The sequence below is a fragment of the Schistocerca americana genome, chromosome 3 (genome assembly GCF_021461395.2).
Source record: "Schistocerca americana isolate TAMUIC-IGC-003095 chromosome 3, iqSchAmer2.1, whole genome shotgun sequence".
Lineage (NCBI taxonomy): Eukaryota > Metazoa > Arthropoda > Insecta > Orthoptera > Acrididae > Schistocerca > Schistocerca americana.
In genome coordinates, this window is record NC_060121.1 from 532,691,117 (window position 1) to 532,715,301 (window position 24,185).

Below are 24,185 nucleotides of genomic sequence, written 5' to 3' on the forward strand. Positions count from 1 at the left end.
GGCAAATGGCCTCTCGAAAACCTTGTTGGTGGACATGTAGACCCGATAAACGAGGGCGTGCTAAAAAGTAATGCCTCCCAATTTTTTCATGTGAGAGCTATTAAAGCTTTTAAAATAAAACAAACTTTATTAATATTCCACACCTTTATTGTTCATGTCAACATATTTATTTCTGAACACAGTCGCCTTATAGACAACACGTTTCTTCCAACGGTGACCAGTTTATTGATAGACGAAAACAGGATGGGGACAAGCCTGGACTGTATGGAAGATGATCGATGAGAGTGAACCGAAGGCGTCAGATCGTTGCTGGTGTCGCAGCGCTCTTGTGTGGTCCGGCATTGTTATGCTGAAGTAGGACTGCACCATATGTTAACGAACTCATCGAATTCGTGCTTTCAGTGTCTCACTACCTACGTAGTTACGTTACATTACGAGATTATACACACTGCAATTAGTAGCCCTTTAGCGTCAGAAGAGTTCACTACTTAAAGAGGATAGTGTATGCATACAATCCCCACAATATTGATGAACAGAAGGTCAAAATTCAACGAGAAGTCAATGCGACTACCAACAACGTTTTGCACCACACGGCTCTAAGTCTGATTGCTCGAGCATAGAAGCGTATCGATTCAAAATGGCTCTGAGCACTACGGGACTTAACATCTGAGGTCATCAGTCCCCTAGAACTTAGAACTACTTAAGCATAACTAACCTAAGGACATCGCACACATCCATGCCTGAGGCAGGATTCGAACCTGCGACCGTAGCGGTCCCGCGGTTCCAGACTGAAGCGCCTAGAACCACTCTGCCACAACGGCCGGCGCGTATCGATTCCCAGAACCATCATTTGAACACCTTTTATGACAATAACGCCAATAATTGTAAAGTTTAAATTACGTATCATTCACAAAATTTCTTTGCACCATAAGCTATTGAGGATGACTCAGCTGCCTCTACAGATGGTGTTTTATCCAACCCACAATGTTATATCAAGCCTTCCAAAACCACTTTCTCGCTACGAGCAAACTACTAGTCTAACAGAAAAATGAACAGAACCTTTTCGTAATAAATTTCATGTAGTTAAAGTTTGTATTGGGATACATGTCCGCTACAGGCCGTAGTTTTCGAGTTGCAACGCACCCCCACTCCGACGCTCAGCCGTCACCTGTCAGGATTTCTAGAATATTGTCCATGGCTCTCCTACAACTGTACAAAAATTGCCGGCTACACGAATATTCCCCAAATTCGTCTCTATTGACAACTCTATTACGCCACCAACATAGCCCGCTATTCCGTTGGCATCATTAATTAAACGTACCCATGAGGGTAATGAAAGAAAAACAACTTGCGGGAGCGTTACGGTAAAACTAATTACATTAACAATTCGATCCAAACTTAACCCTTACAATAACAGTAATTCTTTAGTTTATGGCGATAAAAGTAAAAAAAAAGTTGAGTAAAATTTACATAAAAGTGAAATTTACAATTTGTAAGTGCTCGACTAATCCGATGGCGTAATAAGACATTCAGTGATGACCAAAAAAGTTAGAATGTGTGACATGATTTTTGTACAGTGTTAGGATGGAGTGTTACGAACTACATACTAGAAATCCTAACCGGTGGGGCCTGAGTGTGGAAGGGAACTGTAGCTACTTTTGAAGGTCATTTTTGTACTTTTTTCTTGAATAACTCGAAAACCGCGGTCTCTAGCGAAAACGTGTCCCGTTACAAAATTTAATTACATTAAATTTCCTACAATGATGTCCTGTTCATTCTTTCTGTAAGATTAACACTGTAGCGAGAGAGAGAATATGAAAATCTAGCTGGCAGTTTTTGAAGGCCAGATATAACACTAAGGGTTGCATAAAATGGCACTGGTAGGAGCAGTTGAACCGCCTTGTAGGGTTGTTCGATCCCCCACGGGGCGTCTCTCCAAGTGGTGGATAGGAGAAAGACTATTAGACATGGGTGGTATTTGGAAAATGAAATAAGCGGGATGGACCAAACACTAACACAGGCGTAAACCCACTATTGTTCCGCATCCAGCGGATATTGGTCAGTTTCTATTCGCCAAGTTGGTGTGGCTGGTAGAAATACGTTTTGATCTCAACAGTCAAGTGTTTAATATATGTGACCTCCTACAGACGTAACCACAACGAACCTCAACTTTAAAAATCATGACTGAACAACAGGAAAAACATCGACTACCCCAGGTCCCGTAAATGTGTTGGACGTCCCCTGTCACCGGCTTCTGGGAGACCGGGAACACGATAAAAAGGAAAAGAGTCACAGCTTCTCAAAACCTCTTCGCAAACACTATTTGGCACACTTAACACAAGTACGCTGGTCAAACTACGCAAACTTAAACAGCTTACAGATATACTAGAAAAATTTCACGACAAAATACAAGAGACGCCTTTCACGGACGAAAATCACTTCGAGACAGAAAACTACTGAATATACAAAGGAAAACCTGCTGACAGAAGAGGATCACCGACAATGTTTGGCACAGTGATTTGCAGTACGATAATCAGTTATAGTGAAAATCCTAGTTTTCAATTCAATGAAAGAAAAACCTTCACAATAACGTTCCTGTAAGGAAACAAAAGATACACACTCATCAACGCGCGTACACCGACAAACGGTTACAACAGAAAGTAACTACAAGAAGACGAAGGCTTTTGGGAAGACATGGAAGAAATAACAAATAAATTACCACCAAGGTACTTGTGAACAGGCCATTGAACGTTGAATCCAGGCATGGAACAAGTTTAGCAATAACAGAACAACAGAAACACGGCAGTATTTCTAGAAAGTCTAGAAAAAATCCTCGAAAGTTATTAGAAAAGTGAAAAGTCATACGACAAAACTAGAGTAAAGACTTCAAGAGAAATAACATGAGAAATTTATACAGAATATTTAAGGAAAATATAAAGAGTTATCAGCCTCAAAATACCTGCTTGAAAAGAATTGATGGACCTCTGGAAACAAATACCCCTATAGGAAACTGCAAACTTAAAAAAAAAAAAACGCTTTGATGACTTCGAGAAGCCTAAACAAAAACTACACTTCACGAAAAAGTACCAATCCAGATTCTAAACCCCTTATAATAACAGAGGTAGAGGAGATTATAAAACAGCTAGATGACAACAGAGCCCCGGGAGAAGACGGCATTATCTCCGAGCTCTGGAAACGCAAAGACCAAACCATCACAAAGGAAATTCATAAAATTCTCACAGAAATATTGATTTTAGAGAAAATTCCACAAGAATGGAAACGTGCGTTGATTCACCCCTTCCACAGAATGGGCGACAAGAGAGACTCCAATAATTACACAGGTATCTCATTGTTGCAGGCACATACAAGATTGTATCCAAGGCATTCTTCAACAGACTAGACCTTAACCTGATACAAAAGTAGGTGAATACTAAGCAGGTTTCAGGAAAGAAAGATCCTGTATTGAAACTGCTAACATTCCTGAATGTCAGGCAGAGGAGCAACGCTGTAGCCACATTCGTGGATTTTAAGAAGGCCTTTGACTCCACTGACGAATGTTCAAATGTGTGTGAATTCCTAAGGGACCAAACTGCTTAGGTCATCGGTCCCTACACTTACACACTACTTAAACTAACTTATGCTAAGAACAACAAAGACACCGATGCCCGGGGAAGGACTCGAACCGCCGGCGGGAACTCCATTGACAGATAGACTCTCTTTGACACACTAGAAGAGTATGGAATACGCAGAAAAAACTGGGGTACATAACAGTGACAGACACCACGCCCAAAATAAAATTGGTGGGTGAAATCTCAGAATTACTCGAGGTATATACTGGAGTCGGTCCAAGAGATACTCTCTCATCTCTTATAGTCAACATGGTCTTGGACCAAATTATCAGACAATGGGAAAAGGAAGTAAAGGGCTTTCAGTTAGGAAGAAAACGCGCATATAAGCCAAGCATAAGATGTCCGGCGTTCTCAGATGACCTGGAAATTCTCAGAAACAATAGATACGAAGCACAAGAAGTACAGGAGTCATACATGAGTCTCTGCCAAAACTGATCCGCAGATATCATGTGAGGAAATGCAGTACATGGAAAGAACACACAAACCATGGACACAAGTAAGGAAAGGTTAACACAGTGGAAAAATTCAAGTATCTAGGGGAATATCTACAAATAGGAAGATCAAGTAAGACATCCGAAATAGAACGAACAGAAAAACTTCAGGAAGCGTGCAAACTGACATGGAAGCACTACAATAAAAGAAACATTTAACGACAGACCAAACTCAGATACTACAATGTAGTTGTACTACGAAAAGCATTTATGCAACAAAAACGACCACAGTGGGAGCATCAGACATCACTGAGACAGAAAAAAATAGAACGTTAAGTCCTCAGGAAAATTTTTGGAGCAGTACACAGAGATGGTATACGGATGAAGAGACCAACAGAGGAGTTATACGAACACACAGACAGACTCACAGGCGTGATCAGAAAACGTCGACTAACATCCTGAGGACACATACATAGAACAAAGACGATTTTTGATGTACTAATAGATCAAAAACCAAAAATAGGAAAAGAACTAATTGGTATCAAGAAATATATGAGGACCTAAAACAAGCAGGAGTCAGTAGGAAAATGATGAATGAAAGGGACCAATTCAAAAATAAATTTATGAACTTGAAATTTAAAGTCAAAGAAAAGAAGAAAACAGGGAATATATGGACAGAGCGAAGGAAATAGGAACACCGTCAAAGAATGAAGAGCTTTTAAGGAATGAAACAGAAGAGGGAAACGAGAAACATTTAATTACGAGAAGGTTTTGTGGAAATTAAGCCACCTTCAATTCATAAAAAAGAAGAAATAACAGATTTACAATACTTGCAATTACAGAAGAATAAGTTTAGTGTTAAAGGCAGAAAAAATATCTCATCTACGTAGAATTTAAAAAGCTGCCGTGAACGACTGAATATGATCTACATGGAGACCAATTTGGATTCATGTAAAAATGAGGACTAGGGGAGTATTTATGTAGTACGATTCCTGAATAGTTGGAGACCAAAGGTAAGCAGATACACACACACTACTTTAATTGACTTAGAAAATGCATGTCCTAGCAACGATTAGTAATAAAACCTATTCTGAATATTGAAAATGCTGCGTTTTGGCAGACGAGAAAAAGGAACCATGAACCATTTGTGACAATTTCTACATAAAAATTCAAAAAATAGAAAGACCGCAGGCAACTTTGAAAAATTTCCATTTATGAATGAAAAAGTTTTTTCAAAAGTGCATTGCTCTTTGAACGTAGTGTATATACTTTTCTCACATAAATGACCTCCGCTTAGATTCAGTTAGTTGGAAAGCTCATTGTTGTGTCATTTGTAATCGGCTATTGCATTTCATTAGTAACCAACACAACACTCATGGAATACTTGTGGCCCATAAATATAGAGGAAAGGAATTATACTTCGTTGTTCATCGAATATTAATTTAACGCTTTCCATTAGACAGGTCGTTCTTCAAGTGAAAAACTTTCGGTGCCAACTTACCAAGTTCTCTGCAACGCAGAATCTGAAAAAAAAAGAATTTAATTAGGATATTGTGTCTAGAGAGTTGCCGAAAAAACAACGCACTGAATTAAAAATATTGTTAATCAGAGAGATTACAAAATCAGTAACAAATTACATTTTATTCTTTTACAGCTGTCAGATACTTCCGCAATAACTCTGCACAAAGTGCACTTTATTTGAGTAATATATTATATTGAGAAGCAAGGCAGTTATATTCTGTAGAATTTCTTCTAATCAGACATAATTTTTAAGATATTTATTGTTTTCGGGTTTTTAACGAGGGCATAAAACGGGGAAAGCTTATGGTAAGAGGTAAGGCAGAGTTAGGGAGGTCACCTCAGAGCCAGTACAAACAGTTGATTGTTCTTATTTAAGAAAAAAGAGTGCTCGATATGGCTGGGATATTCCATCTGGGGTCGCTCGGCTGTCGGGTGCAAGCCTTACTACTGACGCCACTTCGGCGTCTTGTGCGTCTTTGTGATGAACGTGAGATGAAATAATTAGGGCGATACGAACAGTCAGTCCCCAAATGCTGAAAATCTCCGACCCAACCGGTAAGCGAACCTGGAAGCCCACAATCCTTAAGACCTACTGATATTCTCCCAAAATGCTACAAAGCACTTCGCTCTCCTCTACACTAAAAGTAATCCGTTGAAGTCATTTATGCTCTACAACTACACTCCTGGAAATGGAAAAAAGAACACATTGACACCGGTGTGTCAGACCCACCATACTTGCTCCGGACACTGCGAGAGGGCTGTACAAGGAATGATCACACGCACGGCACAGCGGACACACCAGGAACCGCGGTGTTGGCCGTCGAATGGCGCTAGCTGCGCAGCATTTGTGCACCGCCGCCGTCAGTGTCAGCCAGTTTGCCGTGGCATACGGAGCTCCATCGCAGTCTTTAACACTGGTAGCATGCCGCGACAGCGTGGACGTGAACCGTATGTGCAATTGACGGACTTTGAGCGAGGGCGTATAGTGGGCATGCGGGAGGCCGGGTGGACGTACCGCCGAATTGCTCAACACGTGGGGCGTGAGGTCTCCACAGTACATCGATGTTGTCGCCAGTGGTCGGCGGAAGGTGCACGTGCCCGTCGACCTGGGACCGGACCGCAGCGACGCACGGATGCACGCCAAGACCGTAGGATCCTACGCAGTGCCGTAGGGGACCGCACCGCCACTTCCCAGCAAATTAGGGACACTGTTGCTCCTGGGGTATCGGCGAGGACCATTCGCAACCGTCTCCATGAAGCTGGGCTACGGTCCCGCACACCGTTAGGCCGTCTTCCGCTCACGCCCCAACATCGTGCAGCCCGCCTCCAGTGGTGTCGCGACAGGCGTGAATGGAGGGACGAATGGAGACGTGTCGTCTTCAGCGATGAGAGTCACTTCTGCCTTGGTGCCAATGATGGTCGTATGCGTGTTTGGCGCCGTGCAGGTGAGCGCCACAATCAGGACTGCATACGACCGAGGCACACAGGGCCTACACCCGGCATCATGGTGTGGGGAGCGATCTCCTACACTGGCCGTACTCCACTGGTGCTCGTCGCGGGGACACTGAATAGTGCACGGTACATCCAAACCGTCATCGAACCCATCGTTCTACCATTCCTAGACCGGCAAGGGAACTTGCTGTTCCAACAGGACAATGCACGTCCGCATGTATCCCGTGCCACCCAACGTGCTCTAGAAGGTGTAAGTCAACTACCCTGGCCAGCAAGATCTCCGGATCTGTCCCCCATTGAGCATGTTTGGGACTTGATGAAGCGTCGTCTCACGCAGTCTGCACGTCCAGCACGAACGCTGGTCCAACTGAGGCGCCAGGTGGAAATGGCATGGCAAGCCGTTCCACAGGACTACATCCAGCATCTCTACGATCGTCTCCATGGGAGAATAGCAGCCTGCATTGCTGCGAAAGGTGGATATACACTGTACTAGTGCCGACATTGTGCATGCTCTGTTGCCTGTGTCTATGTGCCTGTGGTTGTGTGATCATGTGATGTATCTGACCCCAGGAATGTGTCAATAAAGTTTCCCCTTCCTGGGACAATGAATTCACGGTGTTCTTATTTCAATTTCCAGGAGTGTATTATCGTGGTTTGCTCAGAAAATACACGTCTGCGCTCGGTAATGTCCCATCACGGATTCTTTCTTTACACTGGCCGAAACCCACACGAATTCCCGAAAACACTGCTAACGTCATTCGACAGTAGTTTTAAGTAGGGCAGTGGGTAGCGCAGCTATTCTCTTTTTATTGTTCAACACAGATGACTCATGCCATTTCTCTGAAGTCCAATTCGAAGGCTCTTCCAGTGCAGAAAAAGGTATACAGTCGCATTATAAAAATCTACGCCGCTCTCATAAATCTGCAGCTACGAAAGTTAAAAATTACAGTTTCCCACTCTGTACGTTATAACTTAACTAAAACCACAACTCGATATCGGGACTCGTTCTGGATATATGGAGACGACATTTCTTAGGTGCCTCGACCTGTATAAAGGGCATGCACAAGCCGACTACTTTAGTACCTCCGTTTTAAGAAAATCTAGTTTTTCACGCATTTCAATGCTTATGACGTCCTATTTCCTGAGCTAGGGGTCTTACAATGGTATAATTTTGCAGATAAATTCAGTTATATGTGCTTATACTGTCTGCAAAATGCGTTCCAAATACCGTTGGTAGTAAAGAAGTAATAAATTGAAACATCATGCCTGATACTGTAATTGTACTGCATGAAGAGCGAAAATGTAGCAAGCGATAAATTTAATTTTTATTTCTTTATTTAGTCGAGGAGTGCCAATGAGAAAAAGTTTCGAAAAGGTTTGAAATTATGGGTGAACGTTGTTGGCAGTAGCCGAGTGCTCTCGTTATGAAGAAACTGGGTGAATATAGTCTGGGTAATTTGTGCGCCGTGAGTTGCACTGCTTCAAAATATGTACACAGTTTGCAATTTTTATACTTGCGGTACTGTGTTGAAACCTTAACGTAAGATTATACCTGTTAATGTGTAGATTACGGCAGCATTTTAAATTCTTAATTTCGGTCAGTAATTATGCGAAATATTGCTCCTGGTAAGAATCTAGTGTGCGGACGGCTTGGACACTTGTGGCTAGCAGCTCGGTGTGTTGCAGTGGTGTGCTCGCACATGATGGCGCCCTCGTACCTGGCGGAGGCGGTGCGCCGGCCAGGCGCTTTCGTGGGCTCTCGCTGCACCTCCTGGGATGACTTCTCCAGCGGACGCTGCGAGGGGCAGGACGGAATCGCGCTGGGGCTCTTCCAGAACTACTCGTGAGTGATACAGTGCTGTTTACTTCGTGTGGACACCAGTATTTGTAAAAATATAAACTTGAATTTCTTGCATTTTTATTTTTATTTATTTATTTTTTCAGTCATCTGTTTTCTTATTGGTTTGATGTGTCGTGCTGCGAATTCCTCTCCTGTGCTAGCCTTGTCATCTCAGAGTAGCATTTACAACGTAAGTCGTCGATTGTTAGCTGGACGCCTCCGATCTCTGAGTTCCTCTACAGTTTTTAACCTCTACAGCTCCCTCTGGTACCATGGTGCTTATCTCCTGACGCATTAACAGATGGCCTATCATCCTATCCCTCATTATTGTCCATGGTTTCCATATATTCCTTTCCTCACCGATTCTTCAGAGAACCTCCTCATTCCTTACCTTAGCAGTCCACCAAATTTTCGACATTCTTCTGTGCCATCACATCTCAGATGCTTAGATTCTCTTTTTTCTGGTTTTCTGAACAGTCCTTGTTACTCTACCATGCAATACTGTACTCCAAACGTACGTTATCAGAAATTTCCTCCTCAAGTTGAGACCTGTGTCTGCAGACTTCTATTGACAAGGAACGCCCTTTTTCCCAGTCCCATTCTCCTTTTATGTCCCGTTTTCTCCAGCCATCATCAGTTATTTTGCTTCCTAGGTAGCAGAATTCCTTGACATCGTCTTCGTTGTGATCTCTGATTCTGATGGCAAGTTTCTCGCTGTTTTCATTTCTGCTACTTCTCATTACTTTTCTCTTTCTTTGATTTATTCTAAATCCATATTCTGCACTCATTAAACTTCATTCCGTTCAACACATCCTGTAATTCTTCTTCACTTTCACTGAGAATAACAATATCATCAGCGAATCTTGTCCTTGATATACTTGCGTCATTGCTTCTTCGAGGTATAGACTGAACAGTAGGGGCGAAAGACTACATCCCTGTATTACACCCTTTTTAATCCGAGCGCTTCGTTCTTGGTCTTCCTGTCTTATTGTTACCCCGTGGTTCTTGTGCATTCTTGAATTATCAAACTAATATATTTGAAAATTAAATTTTCTTAAACTGCTGCTGCAACAACTTCACATTCCAGAAAGAGTAAAAGAGTAGTTTCCTAAGCTGTTGTCATTTCCTATGTGTGATACTCTTTTTTCCTTTCGTCACTCACTGATATCTCGTCTCTCGTTGTTGCACAGTGGACTTGCTCTTATCCTCATGATTTTGGGAGGAATAGGTTTCAAACTTCTGTCAGGTGATCCTGACTCGAGGCTACCGTTCTTCCCGGAAATCGCCGCAACGTAAGGACATGTAGTTCCTCAGCCGAAGCCATTTTTGTCTAATCCGCGATAATACTACATTTATAATTACCTCTACACAGAGTGAATATTAAAACTTACTTTCATTTCCGCTCTTTTCTACATTTCCTTAATTCTCCGTTTACAACTTTGATCCATAACATTTATTGGCTTCGTGATGACTGGGCGTTGTGTTTTTGTAGTTTTTTGTACAACTTGCAGCCAATAAATGTAGTAGCTTGAGGTGGTAAGAAAAGCCATATCTGGTACACGTGATGGTACGAACGTTCAGAAATGATGGAATGAGAAAAATTTTCAGTTTCACGTAAGGAGCCCTCGTCAGGAAAAGAGGTTTTGCTGTACAATTTAATAATTGATTTATTATGTCTTTACGAGACGAGGAAATAATTTTCTGACAAGAAATCTAGCAATGTATTTATTTATTTATACATGGTTCATCTTACAATGATGTAGGATTTATCATCATAGCTCAACGTAAATAAATACCTCCAAAACACACATACACACAAAATATATGCAGCAAGTATTGTTTTATGAGGACAGGCAGTCGACCATGGCCTCGATGAAGGAGCCATCTTGGGACTTGCCTGAAATAAATGAGGTAAACCACGGAAAACCTAAATGAGTATGTCCGGACAGAGCAAACTCTATAGTCCCGAAGATGAAGTCAGTGTCTAAACAACAGCACCGCCTCTTTCAGTTGGTCGGTACTATACTATATTCTTTGATACCTGAATACATACAATTTGCTCCAGATAACTTTATACTGTAAACGTCGTTTTGCTGTTCATCTCTGCACGCATCAAAGACATCCACTGGTGAATCCAGAACCATGAACATACGATGATGTTCGACCAGCAACGCGGTGTTTTACCGAATACAAGAGAACTGTATGTGACGATGCCATGTCAGTAAGTAAACATACTGAACAACTGTAGCTAGTGTAGCACCTTTTTCACGTTACACAGACGAATACAGTTACTGAAGTAATGTGGCAACTTGAATTTCAATCATCGTCAGCAAACCAATGGTAAATTGGAGTAATTTTCGGTTTTGCTTATAATTTTCGAGTCGGACCCCGGTTACCTTCATGAAATTTGTTCACTTGCCTCTCCTTTGTCCCTAGAACACCATACCTTCATTATAGAAACACCTGTAAATCTAGAACTTAATACTTAAATCATCTTCATCTATTAGACAAATGAACGAAAGTTTAGTATTTTTCCTTTTCTGGAGTTCAAAAAGGTAGTAAACTAGTACTAATCATCATGTAATCAACCATTTTCAAGAGTTAAGTGACATTTTGGTTGTCTGGAAACCTGCTTTTGAGTCCGATGCTACTTCTTAGGCAAATATTAAGTTAACACTAGTGTTGGTATTGTACTGTAATTAATTGATTTTCCGTTCTACAGTGACCTTTATGGCTTATACTTCTTTAAGACGTTGCTGTTTAGTTTAATGACCATTTGCGCTTGCACTCACTATCGATATAGCGCTTCCTTTTGTAATAAATATTTCCTTAATATGAGGAAAAGGAATAGATGCATACAATTTGTCTTCTTCTGTAAACTCTTTGAATGTATATACATTGCATGACACGTTACGTGCGATTCCGTGACGTAAACTACATCTGCCAGACTCAAATTTTTAAAGGAGTGAACGGATATTTGTTATTAAATTGGAATTTATCGAATTAAGCCTCAGTCAGTGTTATCTTCTTTATTTTGTGATAAATACATTTCTCAGAGTTACGCTACCAGCATTATTGTTCCTTTATTTGTTATTAGACCTGCTCCTGGACTACCATTATTTGCTGTTGGCACTTATAACTATGTAATCACCTGACCGAAATTCATCTTCCTCATATCACCGAACTTCAACAATTCCTCCTAGATCTAACTTCAAACTCTCAATTTCCTTATTTACATTTTGCAGCCCGCAAACCCGATTAAGGAACTCACATTCCACGCTCAGACCCGTAGAAAGCCAGTTTTGTTTTTATGATGGCGACATGCTCTGGAATAGTGCAACCGAAGGTCCTAATGGAGGATATTTTACCTCCAGAATATTTGACTCAAGTAGATGCCATCACCATTTAAGCACACAGTTGAGCTGCATGCCGTCGTGAAAAATAACGGCTGTAGTTTACCCTTGCTTTCAGCCGCTTGCAGTAACGACAAAGTAATGCCATATTGGTTGATGTTACAAGGCCAGATCAATCAGTCATCCATACTGTAGCCCCTGCAACTACTGAAAAACGTGCTGCTCCTCTTCAAGAACCACACGTTTGTCTGGCTTCTGCAGAGGTATCCCTCCGTTGCGGTTGCACGTGTTGTACGGTTATCTTTATGTAAGTAAATGAGGTACACAAATACCCCGTTTCGCCAAGGGCCATATTTCATCGAAGAGCATAATGAACGCATTATTGTTGTTCTAACACGAAGCAAATGCGCATCACAGTAGTACAAGTTTGTATGGCAGCTAGCAGAGCAGATAATGAAAGAATTGGAAAAACGTAGTATGAGATGCAAGAAATTATTCAAGTCGTTTAGAGAGAGCAAAGTTTAATTTTGATTCGTTACTGGAATTCGATATTAGAAAAATCGAGAAGGGAAAATAGAGGGTGAATCTGGAGAGGAGGAAGGGAGTGAAAGAGCAAGCCGCTTGGTAGAATGTCGCACAGAGCATAATTTAATCGTCGTAAAAACTTGGCTTAAGAACCACGACAGAAGGCAATCACTGACGGAAACTAGAAAAAGGAATACACTAGAAGACGAATGGGCACCATTGAGAAATGAAATAGTGAAGGCAATAGAGGATCAACTATGTAAAAAGACAAGCCCTAATAGATATTCTTATCATAGGCGATGCTGTCTTTAATTGATGAAAGGAGAAAATATAAAAATGCAGGAAATGAAGGAGGCAAAAGGAGTAAAGTTGTCTAAAACATGAGATTGATATAAAGTTCAAAATCGCTAAGCAGGAATGGCTAGAAGACAGTTACAAAGCTATAGGAAAATTTATAACTAGGGAATAGATAGATGCTGCGTATAGTAAAATTGAAGAGGTTCTTGGAGAAAACAGAAGCAGCTGTGCGGATTTCACCAGTTCAGATGGCAAGCCTGTAGGGTATGGTCAAATTTTCAGGAAACACTCGTAAAACGTAGAGCATGAAAATATGTTTGATGGCCCTGGGCCCAGAAACACTTTATTTTCATGTTAGAGCTCATTTTCCAAGGCTCTTAACATATTATTTATGTGTAACAAACAGAAACACAATGTATCAGCACCACATGAAACATTTTCCTAAGCGAAACGTTCATTGTTGAATGAAGTAGTCGGAGAAGTGTACTTGTGCAAGAAAATCAGTTGTTGATAGTGTCTGCACACGCTATTCATGGCATGGATACAGCAAGTTCTCTTGCTACATTCTACAGACAGTCATGTGATCAACATTATTTGTTTCAGCTAATTGCTGACCGCAAATGCTGCGGATTGCTAATGTTTATTTACGTCAGAGACAGCAAAGGGCTTGAAAGAACAGTTGAGAGGAACAGAAAGCGTCTTGAAAGAAGTATAAGAGATGAACATCAAAAAACGAAAGATAAGATTGATACACTGTAGTCGAATTATATTAGGCGACGCCGAGGAAATTCGATTAGGAACTGGGGCATTAAAAGTAGTAGATGATTTTAAAATTTCGGCATCAAAATAGCTCGTGATAGCCGAAGTAGAGAGGATGTAATGGCAAGAAAAGCGCTGCTGAAGAACAGAAATTTGTTAATACCGGTATGAAACGTCCCCTTTGAACAATTATACACGACTGTCCTTAAACTGACACACAATATTTTGTTAGCGCAACGCAATCTGACTTTCAAAATTCCCTACAAAAGAATGGCCCTGACTAACATTGAACTATACCTTTCACAAATCACTTACCTCACAAAAATCTTCGCTGCTCAAGCTACTGCAATACAGCGAGCGCCACTACTGCCAGCTAAATAAAAGATTCAAACTATGGAAGGCACTAACTACTGATAGGGATAGTTAGCAAATGAAAGATATTAATAGAGAACAAACAATGTATTTACCTTGATATCATCATATATAAATATGGCAGTTCATGACAAATTTCAAAACTCCGCCATCTCTCTCCCCACATCCACCACTGCTGGCGGCTCACCTCCAACTGCGCAACGCTACGTGCTGTTCACATCCAGCTGCCGCTGCCCAACACTACAATGGCAGACAACAATGCAAACTAGCCACAGACTGCACACAGGTGGCGTTACCAATAAAAAAACCTAAACAGCCTACTTACACAGGAAATATATTTGCTTGAAGCGTAGCCTTGTGTGGAAGTGAAACATGGACGACAAGAAGTTTAGACAAGGAGAGAAAAGAAGCTACGGCAGATTGATGAAGATTAGATGGATAGATAATGAAACTAATCAGGAAATACTGACTATAGTTGGGATGAAAAAAAAAAAATGGGGAACAACTTGAATAAAAAATGAAATCGGTCGGTAGGACACATTTTGAGACATCAAAGAGTCATCACTGCAGTATTTGCAGGAGGTAGGGTGGAGGGAGTAATTGTAGAGGGAGACCAAGAGCTGTATACAGAAAGTTGGATCACAAGGACTTAGGTTATAGTTGCAGTTGTTATTCGGAGACTTGCACAGGATAGAGTAGCATGGAGAGTTGCATCAAACCAGTCTTCGGACTGAAGAACGCAACAAGTAAAAAGTTCTCTGAAACCTTAATGGTTTGTAAATTTATAGAACTGCTTTCTGACGTCTGCGCTATCCCGATTTATTGGCTGGCAGACCTCTCCCTGGGGTTTTCCTGCCACAGAGTGGTTCCGCGAGCTTTCCACTCCACGGAAGGTGTACATGCGCCAAGAACACTGTAGAACAGTCTGTAAAGAAGCTTTTTTTCCATGTACCGAATAGCCTAATCAATTCCGACAAGTGCGTTAGCGAAATCATGCCTTCTCTACGTAACGTTTTGTGTATGTCTGAGATATATCAGATCCGGAGCTCTTTGCTATGGTTACTATCGCAATTTGATAAAGAAATACGTTAACAAATAAATAGTTTCATTTCGTCAACTTAGAAGTAGCCTGATCTTTTTGAATCACATTTACGTGTAGTCTTTTATTTCTTATTATTATAAAGGACGATCAAAAAGATTCAGTTCGAAGGCCGTACCGTCCAAAATCCGTGTGCCAGTCAGGCAAAATCGCCATGAACATTGAGGCAATCATCCCACCAACGGACAAACTTGAAGATACGCGTCTAGTAAGACACAGCGTCCTGCTGTGTGAAAAAGTCCGTAACTGCCTGCTGCACATCCTCGTCCGACAGGAAACGTCGGCCGTTCAAGGTCTTTTTTGATACCGATGGGGACACAATCGCATGGGGAGAGATCAGAACTGTAGGGTACGTGCTCGAGTGTCTCCCAATTGAGTTAGAGAATCTTCTGCGTTACGACATTTGTGATATGAGTATGTCCGTTATCACGAAACAGCAGAACCCCTCGGTGTACAATTCCGCAACAGTGTTTGTCAACAGACATGTTTTCCCATACACATTCTTCGTTCTCCGATGGACGTCTGTCGTGTTTGCCCTTTGCCAGCCAGGAAAAGAATAACAGCACGTTGGTCCTGTTTGGTTGCATTCGGTAATAACGTCGCCGTAGTTCACGTTTCCGCATTTACCGCACGCACATCGTATAGTCACGAATGCCACACTAATCATTTCTATACGTAGCGGTGCTTATATACAGTATCGACGTCGCGCTACGTTGCATACACGCTGCAGCAACGCTCTCAAACGAAAACTTTCTGATCGCCCCTTATATTAACAGCGATTTAATTTCCTCAAAATAATGAAACGTAACTCTGCAATAAGAAATGAGAAAGCAGGAGGTGAGGCATTTGTTCAATACTATCGCGTAGTCGCTATGCAACATATAGGCCATAATGCTCCAGGAACGGAAGCAAAGAATAAGAAGACAAAACTGCCCCTCCACGACTTGAACGTCAGAGATAGAGCAGCAGTTAGTGTGGGCAAAAGCAGCATAGACAAAAATCGACTCTATCCTTTTGGTTGGAACCTCCTTGGTGGTCGCCTTAAGCGACATAATGGAAACCACAAAATGGTTAAAATGGCTCTGAGCACTGTGGGACCTGAGGTCATCAATCCCCTAGACTTAGAACTACTTAGACTTAACTAACCTAAGGATATCACACGCATCCATGCCCGGGGCAGGATTCTAACCTCCGACCGTAGCAGCAGCGCGGTTCCGGACTAAAGCGCCTATAACCTCTCGGCCACAGCGGCCGGCTGGAAACCACAGAAAAAGAAAAAAAAATATGAATGATCCATAGCCTTCCAGAATGCGAATCCAGCTAGTTTGCTTGGTGATTCCTGCCAACCGCTGTAGCCGAGCGGTTCTAGGCGCTTCAGTCCGGAACCGCGCTGCTGCTAAGGTCGCAGGTTCGAATCCTGCCTCGGGCATTGATTGTGTGATGTCCTTAGGTTAGTTAGGTTTAAGTAGTTCTTAGTGGACTGAAGACCTCAGATGTTAAGACCCATAGTGCTTAGAGCCAACTGCACCAATTGTTTCCTGAACCTGAATTTGGATTTGTAATACGTCGTTAGGTATTGAGACGCAAATATGTGGGATATTTAGGACACGTTACAATATTCTAGTTATTTGAAGAGGAGTGGAGCAAGGATTCATCTGAGAGAAGGTAAGCAAGGTAGAATGGATATCGGTAAAGAATTTTGTGTCATCTTCATCTTGGGAAGGATGACGTCTACGAAATATTTGATGGTCGGGGAGGATGGAAGTATTGTTTGTTTGTCGATATTAATGGGATCCTCACATATCGCGACTTATTATCCTTCCGCTCACTCTTGTTCCCACCCAACAGCTAGGTAACTGCACGTAGTAAGGCAAATGAGCAACATTTTTAGCATCAGCACTGTATGCCCGCAGGACGTTCGGCTCGTTCTACCTGCGCACGGCGGAGCAGTCTCCGTACGGCCTAGGGGAGGCGGGCGCGAGGCCATCACAGCCTATGCTGGACCCGGACAACTCACTGGAGGCGGAAGGTGCCGCGCAGCGGCGCGAGGGGCGCATGCGTGACCTGGAGAACACGCTGCCTCCGGCTGGAGGCTCTGGCGCCGTGGCCCCGTGGGAGGCGCTGTTGCTGCTACTGGCTGCCACCAGCGTTGCCATGGCAACCACGTGACCTGCGCGGCCAGGTGTGCTCGTCCACCTACGTGCCGGATAGCGGCAGTGTGGTGAACTTCCGAGCAGAACTGGCTGCAACCATGTCGCTGCCAGTGAGACTCGCGAAACAAGCTCTTTGAACAGTGTGCCCGCGTCAAATATTTACGCTCGGTGTGCGTTTTTATGTGGCTGTGAGGACTTGGGTTTCTTATAATAGACGCTCCTTGATAAATTATTCAGACGTTACTATATTATAAAATCATAAATATAGTGAGCCGTTAAGTGAAAATAAAAAAGTATTATTCGCAATAGAAAAAAAACTGAATTGTTTACTGTTTCATCTTTTGACATTGCAGAACATTACATAGAGCCCATCTGTAAAGTAAGTCTCATATTTACCTCATAAACATTAGTTTTACGTTTACTGGAAGCCTTTAAGGTTCTAATACATAACTATTTCATGTTTACATCTACATGACTACTCTGTAGTTCACACTTAATTGCCTGGAAGAGGTTTCAACGAATCACCTTAAAACTATTTCTCTATCATTACACACTCAAATAGTGTGAAGGAAAAACGAACACTTAAATCTTTCCTTGCGAGGAAAAAGTTGGTGATTGGAATTTCGTTAAAAGGTCTCTCAGCAACGAAAAACGCCTTTGAAACTTCCTGGCAGATTAAAATTATATGCCAGGGATCTTTGCTTTTCGCGGGCAAGTGCTCTACCGACTGAGCTACCCAAGGACGACTCAGGACCTCTGCTCACGGCTTCAATTCTGCCAGTACCTCGTCTCCTACCTTCCATTCTGGAAAAACGCCTTTGTTTTAATGATTGACACCCCAAATCTCAACCATATCCGTGACACTCTGTCCCATATTTCGCGACAGTACAAAAAGAGCTGCCCTTCTTTTGACTTTTTCGATGTCCTCCGCCAATCCTATCCCGTAAGGATCCCATACTGTATTACAATACTCTATCAGAGGGAGGATAAGGTAGTATAGGAAGTCTCTTTGATGGATTTCTTGCATCTTCTAAGTGTTCTGGTAATAAAATGCAGTCTTTCGTTCGCTATACCCACAAAATTATGTATATGATCGTTCTAATTTAGAATGATCGTAACTGTAATTCATAGCCCATAATTAATAGACTTCAGATTTATGCGATTTATCGTGTAACCGAAATTTATCGGATTCCTTTTAGTATTTTTGTGAGTAATATCGCACTTTTCTCCATTTAGAGTCAGATTTCACTTTTCACACCCACAGACAACTTTTCTAAATTATTTTTCTTATTGGTTTTGCTCTTCTGATGACTTTACTGGATGACAAATTACAATATCGTCCGCAAACCGCCTAAGAAAGCTGCTCAGATAGTCTCCTAAATCATCAATATAGGCCTATAACAATTCCTTAGGGAGCGTTGGATATTACTTCTGTTTTACTCAATGACTTTCCGTCAGTTGCAAGGAACTATGGCTTTTGTGAACGGAATTCACGAATCCGGTCGCACAACAGAGACGATATTACACAGACACGCAGTTACATTAGAAGCCGCTTGTGATGAGGGATACCAAAAGGCCTTCTGGAAATTTAGAAATGTGGAATCTGTTTGATGTCTCCTCTCGACAGCACTCGTTATTTCATGAGGATAATGAGCTATTTGTGTTGCACAATAGCGACATGATGTGAATACGTGCTGATAATGCGTCAATAGAGTGTTTTTTCGCCTTAATTGATAATGTTCAGACATAGAATATGTTACAAAATCCTACTGAAAATTGACATTCTATGACTCTGTAATACGACAGATTACTCTTACTTTTTTTTTCTTGGGTATTGGTATGAATTGTGCAACTTTCCAGTCTTTAAGTGCGGATGTTTCCTAGAGAGAGCGGTTGTACATGAGTGCTAAGTATACAGCTACTGTACCAGCATACTCTGAAAGGAGCCAAACTGAAATACTATCTGGACAATAAGCCTTGTCTTCCATAAGTAATTTAAGCTGCTTCACTACAATGAGGAGTCTATATCTAAGTTACTCATGTTTGCAGCTGTTTTTGATTATAATAATGAAATATTTACTTCGTCATCTTTGGTGAAGGAATTTCGGAAAGCTGCATTTAGTAACTGCGCTTTTGTGGCCCTGTCATTAGTAACAATACCATCGCTATCGCGCATTGAAGATATAGATTGTGTGCTGCAGCTGGTGTGCTTTATATACGATGAGAATGCCTTCGAATTGCTGGAAACAATCTTAATTGTTAATGGTAACAATGACCACACAGTACAAAACACAGACATCTGGCTGAAATCACGTGTCAAAAGTAATGAAATCCTAAATGCCGATAGGAATGAATATCGCAGAGATAGATAGGACGTTGGTTCAAAAATGGTTCAAATGGCTCTGAGCACTCTGGGACCTAACATCTGAGGTCATCAGTCATCTAGAACTTAGAACTACTTAAATCTAACTAACCTGAGGACATCACACACATCCATGCCCGAGGCAGGATTGGAACCTGCGACCGTAGCTGTAGCGCGGTTCCTGACTGAAGCGCTTAGAACCGCTCGGCCACAGCGGCCGGCTGAATGCTAGTGGTGGTGTTTATTTTATAGCAACAAAAAATACAACATCTAATGAGGTTAGTAGGACTTCGAATGCGAAGCAATTAGGGCGAAGACAAGTATTAAATGTGAGTCAAACATAGGATGCTTTTATAGACCCACTGCCTCAGCAGCAGTAGTGGCATATCATCAGAGGGGAAACCTGAAGAATATTTTGCTTGAATTTGCTAGTCATGTTATAGTTTTAGTTGGAGATTCTAACTTGTCAGCTATTGATTGTAGACTAAAGTTATTAGGACGAGTACTAGAAACAGAGAAATTGTTCTAAGTGCTTTATCCGAGAACTACTGTGAGCAGTTCATCAGAAAACTGGCTTGTGAAATAACATCATAGACCTGTTGGTGATAAACACAACCGAAATTATCGACTGAGTCAGCGTTAACAGCGATCAACGGTCATAAGACTGTTAGATCATCACTGAATAACGCTGTAAATCGAAATACAAGGAAAGGTAGGAACATCTTATTGCTTAGGAAGAGTGAAACGCCGTCGTCCGACAGAAAACTGCTATGAAAGCAAAGAGAGCTCCACTGCAAATTTAAACGTAGCCAAAGATTCACAGGCAAACAAAAATTAAATGAAACCAAGATTACCTTAAAGAGAGCTACGTGTGAAGCTTTCAACAAATTTGAAAGAAATATTCTGTTTACAGACTTGCCAGAAACTTTCAATATCTTTTGGTCCTATCTTATATCAGTGACCATAACTGCATTGAAAGAGGGAATGACACAAAAAAGGTCGAAATCCGAAACGTCTTTTTCAAAACCTGTTTCACAGGGGAAGACCGCGCCGTAGTGCTCTTTTAAAACATCGCACGTACGAAAAAAAAAACCGGCTAATGCCGAAATAAGGAAACGTAGGAAAGGACATTCGACCTGACGCAATACGAATACGATTCCGCATAGAGTATTCAGAAGAACTTGCCCTTCTAGAAGAAGTATACCGTAGGTCTCTGGAGAAATGAAGTTTTCCTTAGAAAAAAGAACTGCTTGTTTCCGTTTTTAAGAAGGGTTGCCGAACAGACGCACAAAACTACAGTCCTATTTCTCTCACGTCGGTTAGATGCAGAATTTTGTAACATTATTTTATGATTGCCTCTAATGATGTTTCTGGAGGCTGAAAATCTTCTCCGTAGGAACCAACAAGAATTCCGAAAGTAATGATTGTGTGAAACCCAGCTCACCCTGTTCGTCCACGAGATCCCTGAAAAACGCAGCAGATAGAGGCATTCATGTAGATACCTTTCTCCTTAACTTCCACAAGGCATTCGGTACAGTTCCCTACTGCCTCCTGATGAACAAAATACGAGCGTACGGAATATCATACCAGCTGTGTGACTGGAATGAAGAGTTCTTAGCAAACAGAGCACAGCATGTCATTCTGAACGGAGAGAAGTCTTCAGACGTAAAAGTAGTTTCGGGCGTGTTATATGACCATTACTTTTCACGATGTAAATGTATAACCTAGTAGATAATGTTGGAAGTTCCATGAGGTTTCTTACGGATGTTTCTGTTTCATACGGAGAAGTAACGTGGCTAGAAAAATATAGCGAAATGCAGAAAGGCCTGCATGAGATTGACGTTTGATGCAGAGAGTAGCAGCTGGCTCTCAACAGAAATCTAACGTATTTCGGATACTGTTTATTGTACAATTACGCAACTGCTGAACAATCACTGGATGTATTTCCTTCCATAAAATATCTGCGACTATGTGTAAAGCGTCCTGAGAAATTTGAGATGGGACTACATAAAATTCATCGCAAGTAACTCAGATGCTAGATTGAGATCTATTGGAAAAATCGTCAGCAAATGTAGTCAACCAACGAAGGAAGAAGCTTACAAAACACTGGTTCGATCAGTATTTGAATATTGCTCGTCTTTATGGGATCCACGTCAGATATAACTGATCGAGGGAATAGAGAAGATCGAAAGAAGAGCAGCGCATTCGTCACAAAGATGGTCAACCAACTCCAGTGGCATACGGTGCAAGACAGGCGTACTACATCACGTTATGGTCCATTGGAGGAGGAATTCTTCCCGATGAGTTTATTATTCGTAGTTGATAACTGATTTTTCCTGACAACGGAAGGAAGTGTGAGAGCTTAATCGAATTAAAAAAGTTAGGAACTGAGTATACGCAAGTTGGATGCATCCATTTCTATACAGCCGTTAGTGATAAGGTGCTGCTTTCGTCACCTATTCCCTGCTTGATGAGAAAGCTGCACGTGACGTTGAGTGAACTATTTTGATATTCACTGAGAAGAAGTTACTCTCTACAGTAGCGATTTTAGGGAAAAAGGTTCATAGGTGATAAGTGATGCCAATAAAACTGTACCTACAACGCTGATTGGCGACAGTGAATAGATCGTACGATGATGTGATAGTCTGTTGCTCTTGTTTATCGCCTACAAAATGAGGCGACTGTCTGCTGTGAAGGTATTAAATCGTCTATAGAAAAGTGTAAGCGTAAGGTGTATTGACACGGATAGCTATAGTGTGGTACAGCTATTTTCTGTGTTGGCTGTAAAGGTGTTGACACTGTTCACCTACTGTTGAATAAGTGTTTCAACGGCAGAAATTAAATTCTAGTTATAATCTGGCTGACCACGAGTGCTGCTAAAGAATCTTCGTCGTTTGGCTTCAACGATCAGAAGCAGCTAGATAGTCTCCACCCATTCCAGCACTGTCTCCCCATATGTATGGTCAAATTCATATTCCCAGATGGTGCTGTGAGTCGCTGTGAGTAAACGCTACTTTTTAAATGTCTTTTTATTTCTAGGTTTTCTGTTACTGAGGTCTAAATTAGAATGAGTACTAAATTATATCCTTACATACTTTTAACGTTAGTTCCAACAACTACCCCCAACAAATGTCATGTAAAAATTCTGATAACGTAGAGAATAAAACAAAAGATATTGACAGCTTTGAGAAGGAGGAGGAATATCTAATTAATTTCCCCTGCTCTTAATTAATGGTGTTTCAAGTGGTTTCTACAGTTTTGGTTACAGCGTCGTACTTCTGCCATCTGTCAATGATTGGGACTCGACAACATTGTAGGATATGTCTCGCAGTACTGTGATAAGCGAGTTACTTTCTGGAGTCACAAAGAGGAATCCTGCTGAATTCAATTGGCTTTTCCTCAGTATCTGAATTAAATATTCTGGACGATTTTCACTTATGGTGTGTCGTCTATCAAGCGTGTGATTTTAGTCAACGGGGTCATTCTACACAGAAACTACAACTAATTTCGACTTTTCGTTGTGGGTTATCTGTCTTAGCCGTCACTAGCACAATGCGGGAGCACTGACTGCAATAGTTGCTCGCAAGGTCTGTGGCAACTGAGTGGTACCAAGGTTACGGCGGTTCTAGCGTCCAGTATCACAGGAGATCAGCTTTTTATCTCTTATTTAAGACAGCTACCGCCGCTGGGCTTCCTGAATGTGACGAATAATTCATGTCAAAACGATCTCACATGAAGCGACAGAACTATTTTCTGATGTGATTTCATCGATAGCACTCGCGCCATACGAGCCACAAACGTCTGAGCTTCTTCCACTTCCTTCACCCCTCTGTTCGATTCAAAGAGAAAAAAACGTCACAACTTTAAATTTTTTCCGTTTAACGTTCCATTTTGTAACCCCATAAACAACGCTACCTTCAAAAATATGCAACGTGCAAGATGTCATCTCAAGAATAATAATAGAACCTGAAATAAGAAATGACAATAGATAAATGGACTTATAGCAACCTGCGTACCAACATGCGAAACAGAACTGCCACGAATTTATGCAGCTACCTCGTTTCTCGGGGAAAATTGTGCCCGCAGTTGTAGATTACGTACTTAGCATTCCCCACGTCATATACTGCGTGAGTTCTGATTACAACGTTGTACATTCAGTTTACTGATAGTATCTTACCCTGAAAACCAAACTACAGTATTCAGTAAGCTTATGTTTGGCAGAGTGAATGCAGAAAACATCCTCTGTTGGTTATAGGCTCAAAGCACAATGTGTTGCGATCACATGGGGCTGACGCTAAATAGCGTCAGGCAGCTGTAGAGCCGTCGAGCAGAAATTGTCATCAGGAGAGGCAGCTACGAGCTCTTTCGTGAAATGTGTTTCTGACGTTTGCC

At 41.6% G+C, this 24,185-nt stretch overlaps 1 protein-coding gene across 1 annotated transcript in view; it reads left to right on the top strand.

The window, feature by feature from the left end:
* LOC124606203 (pancreatic triacylglycerol lipase-like) overlaps nt 1–17,742 on the top strand; it is a 425,509-nt gene extending 407,767 nt beyond the window's left edge. The window contains exons 8-9 of the mRNA XM_047138172.1: nt 8,720–8,876; nt 17,192–17,742. Coding sequence (XP_046994128.1) covers nt 8,720–8,876; nt 17,192–17,447 — 413 coding nt within the window. The 3' untranslated portion in view covers nt 17,448–17,742. The remainder of the gene's footprint in view (nt 1–8,719; nt 8,877–17,191) is intronic.
* The last annotated feature ends 6,443 nt before the right edge of the window (nt 17,743–24,185 follow it).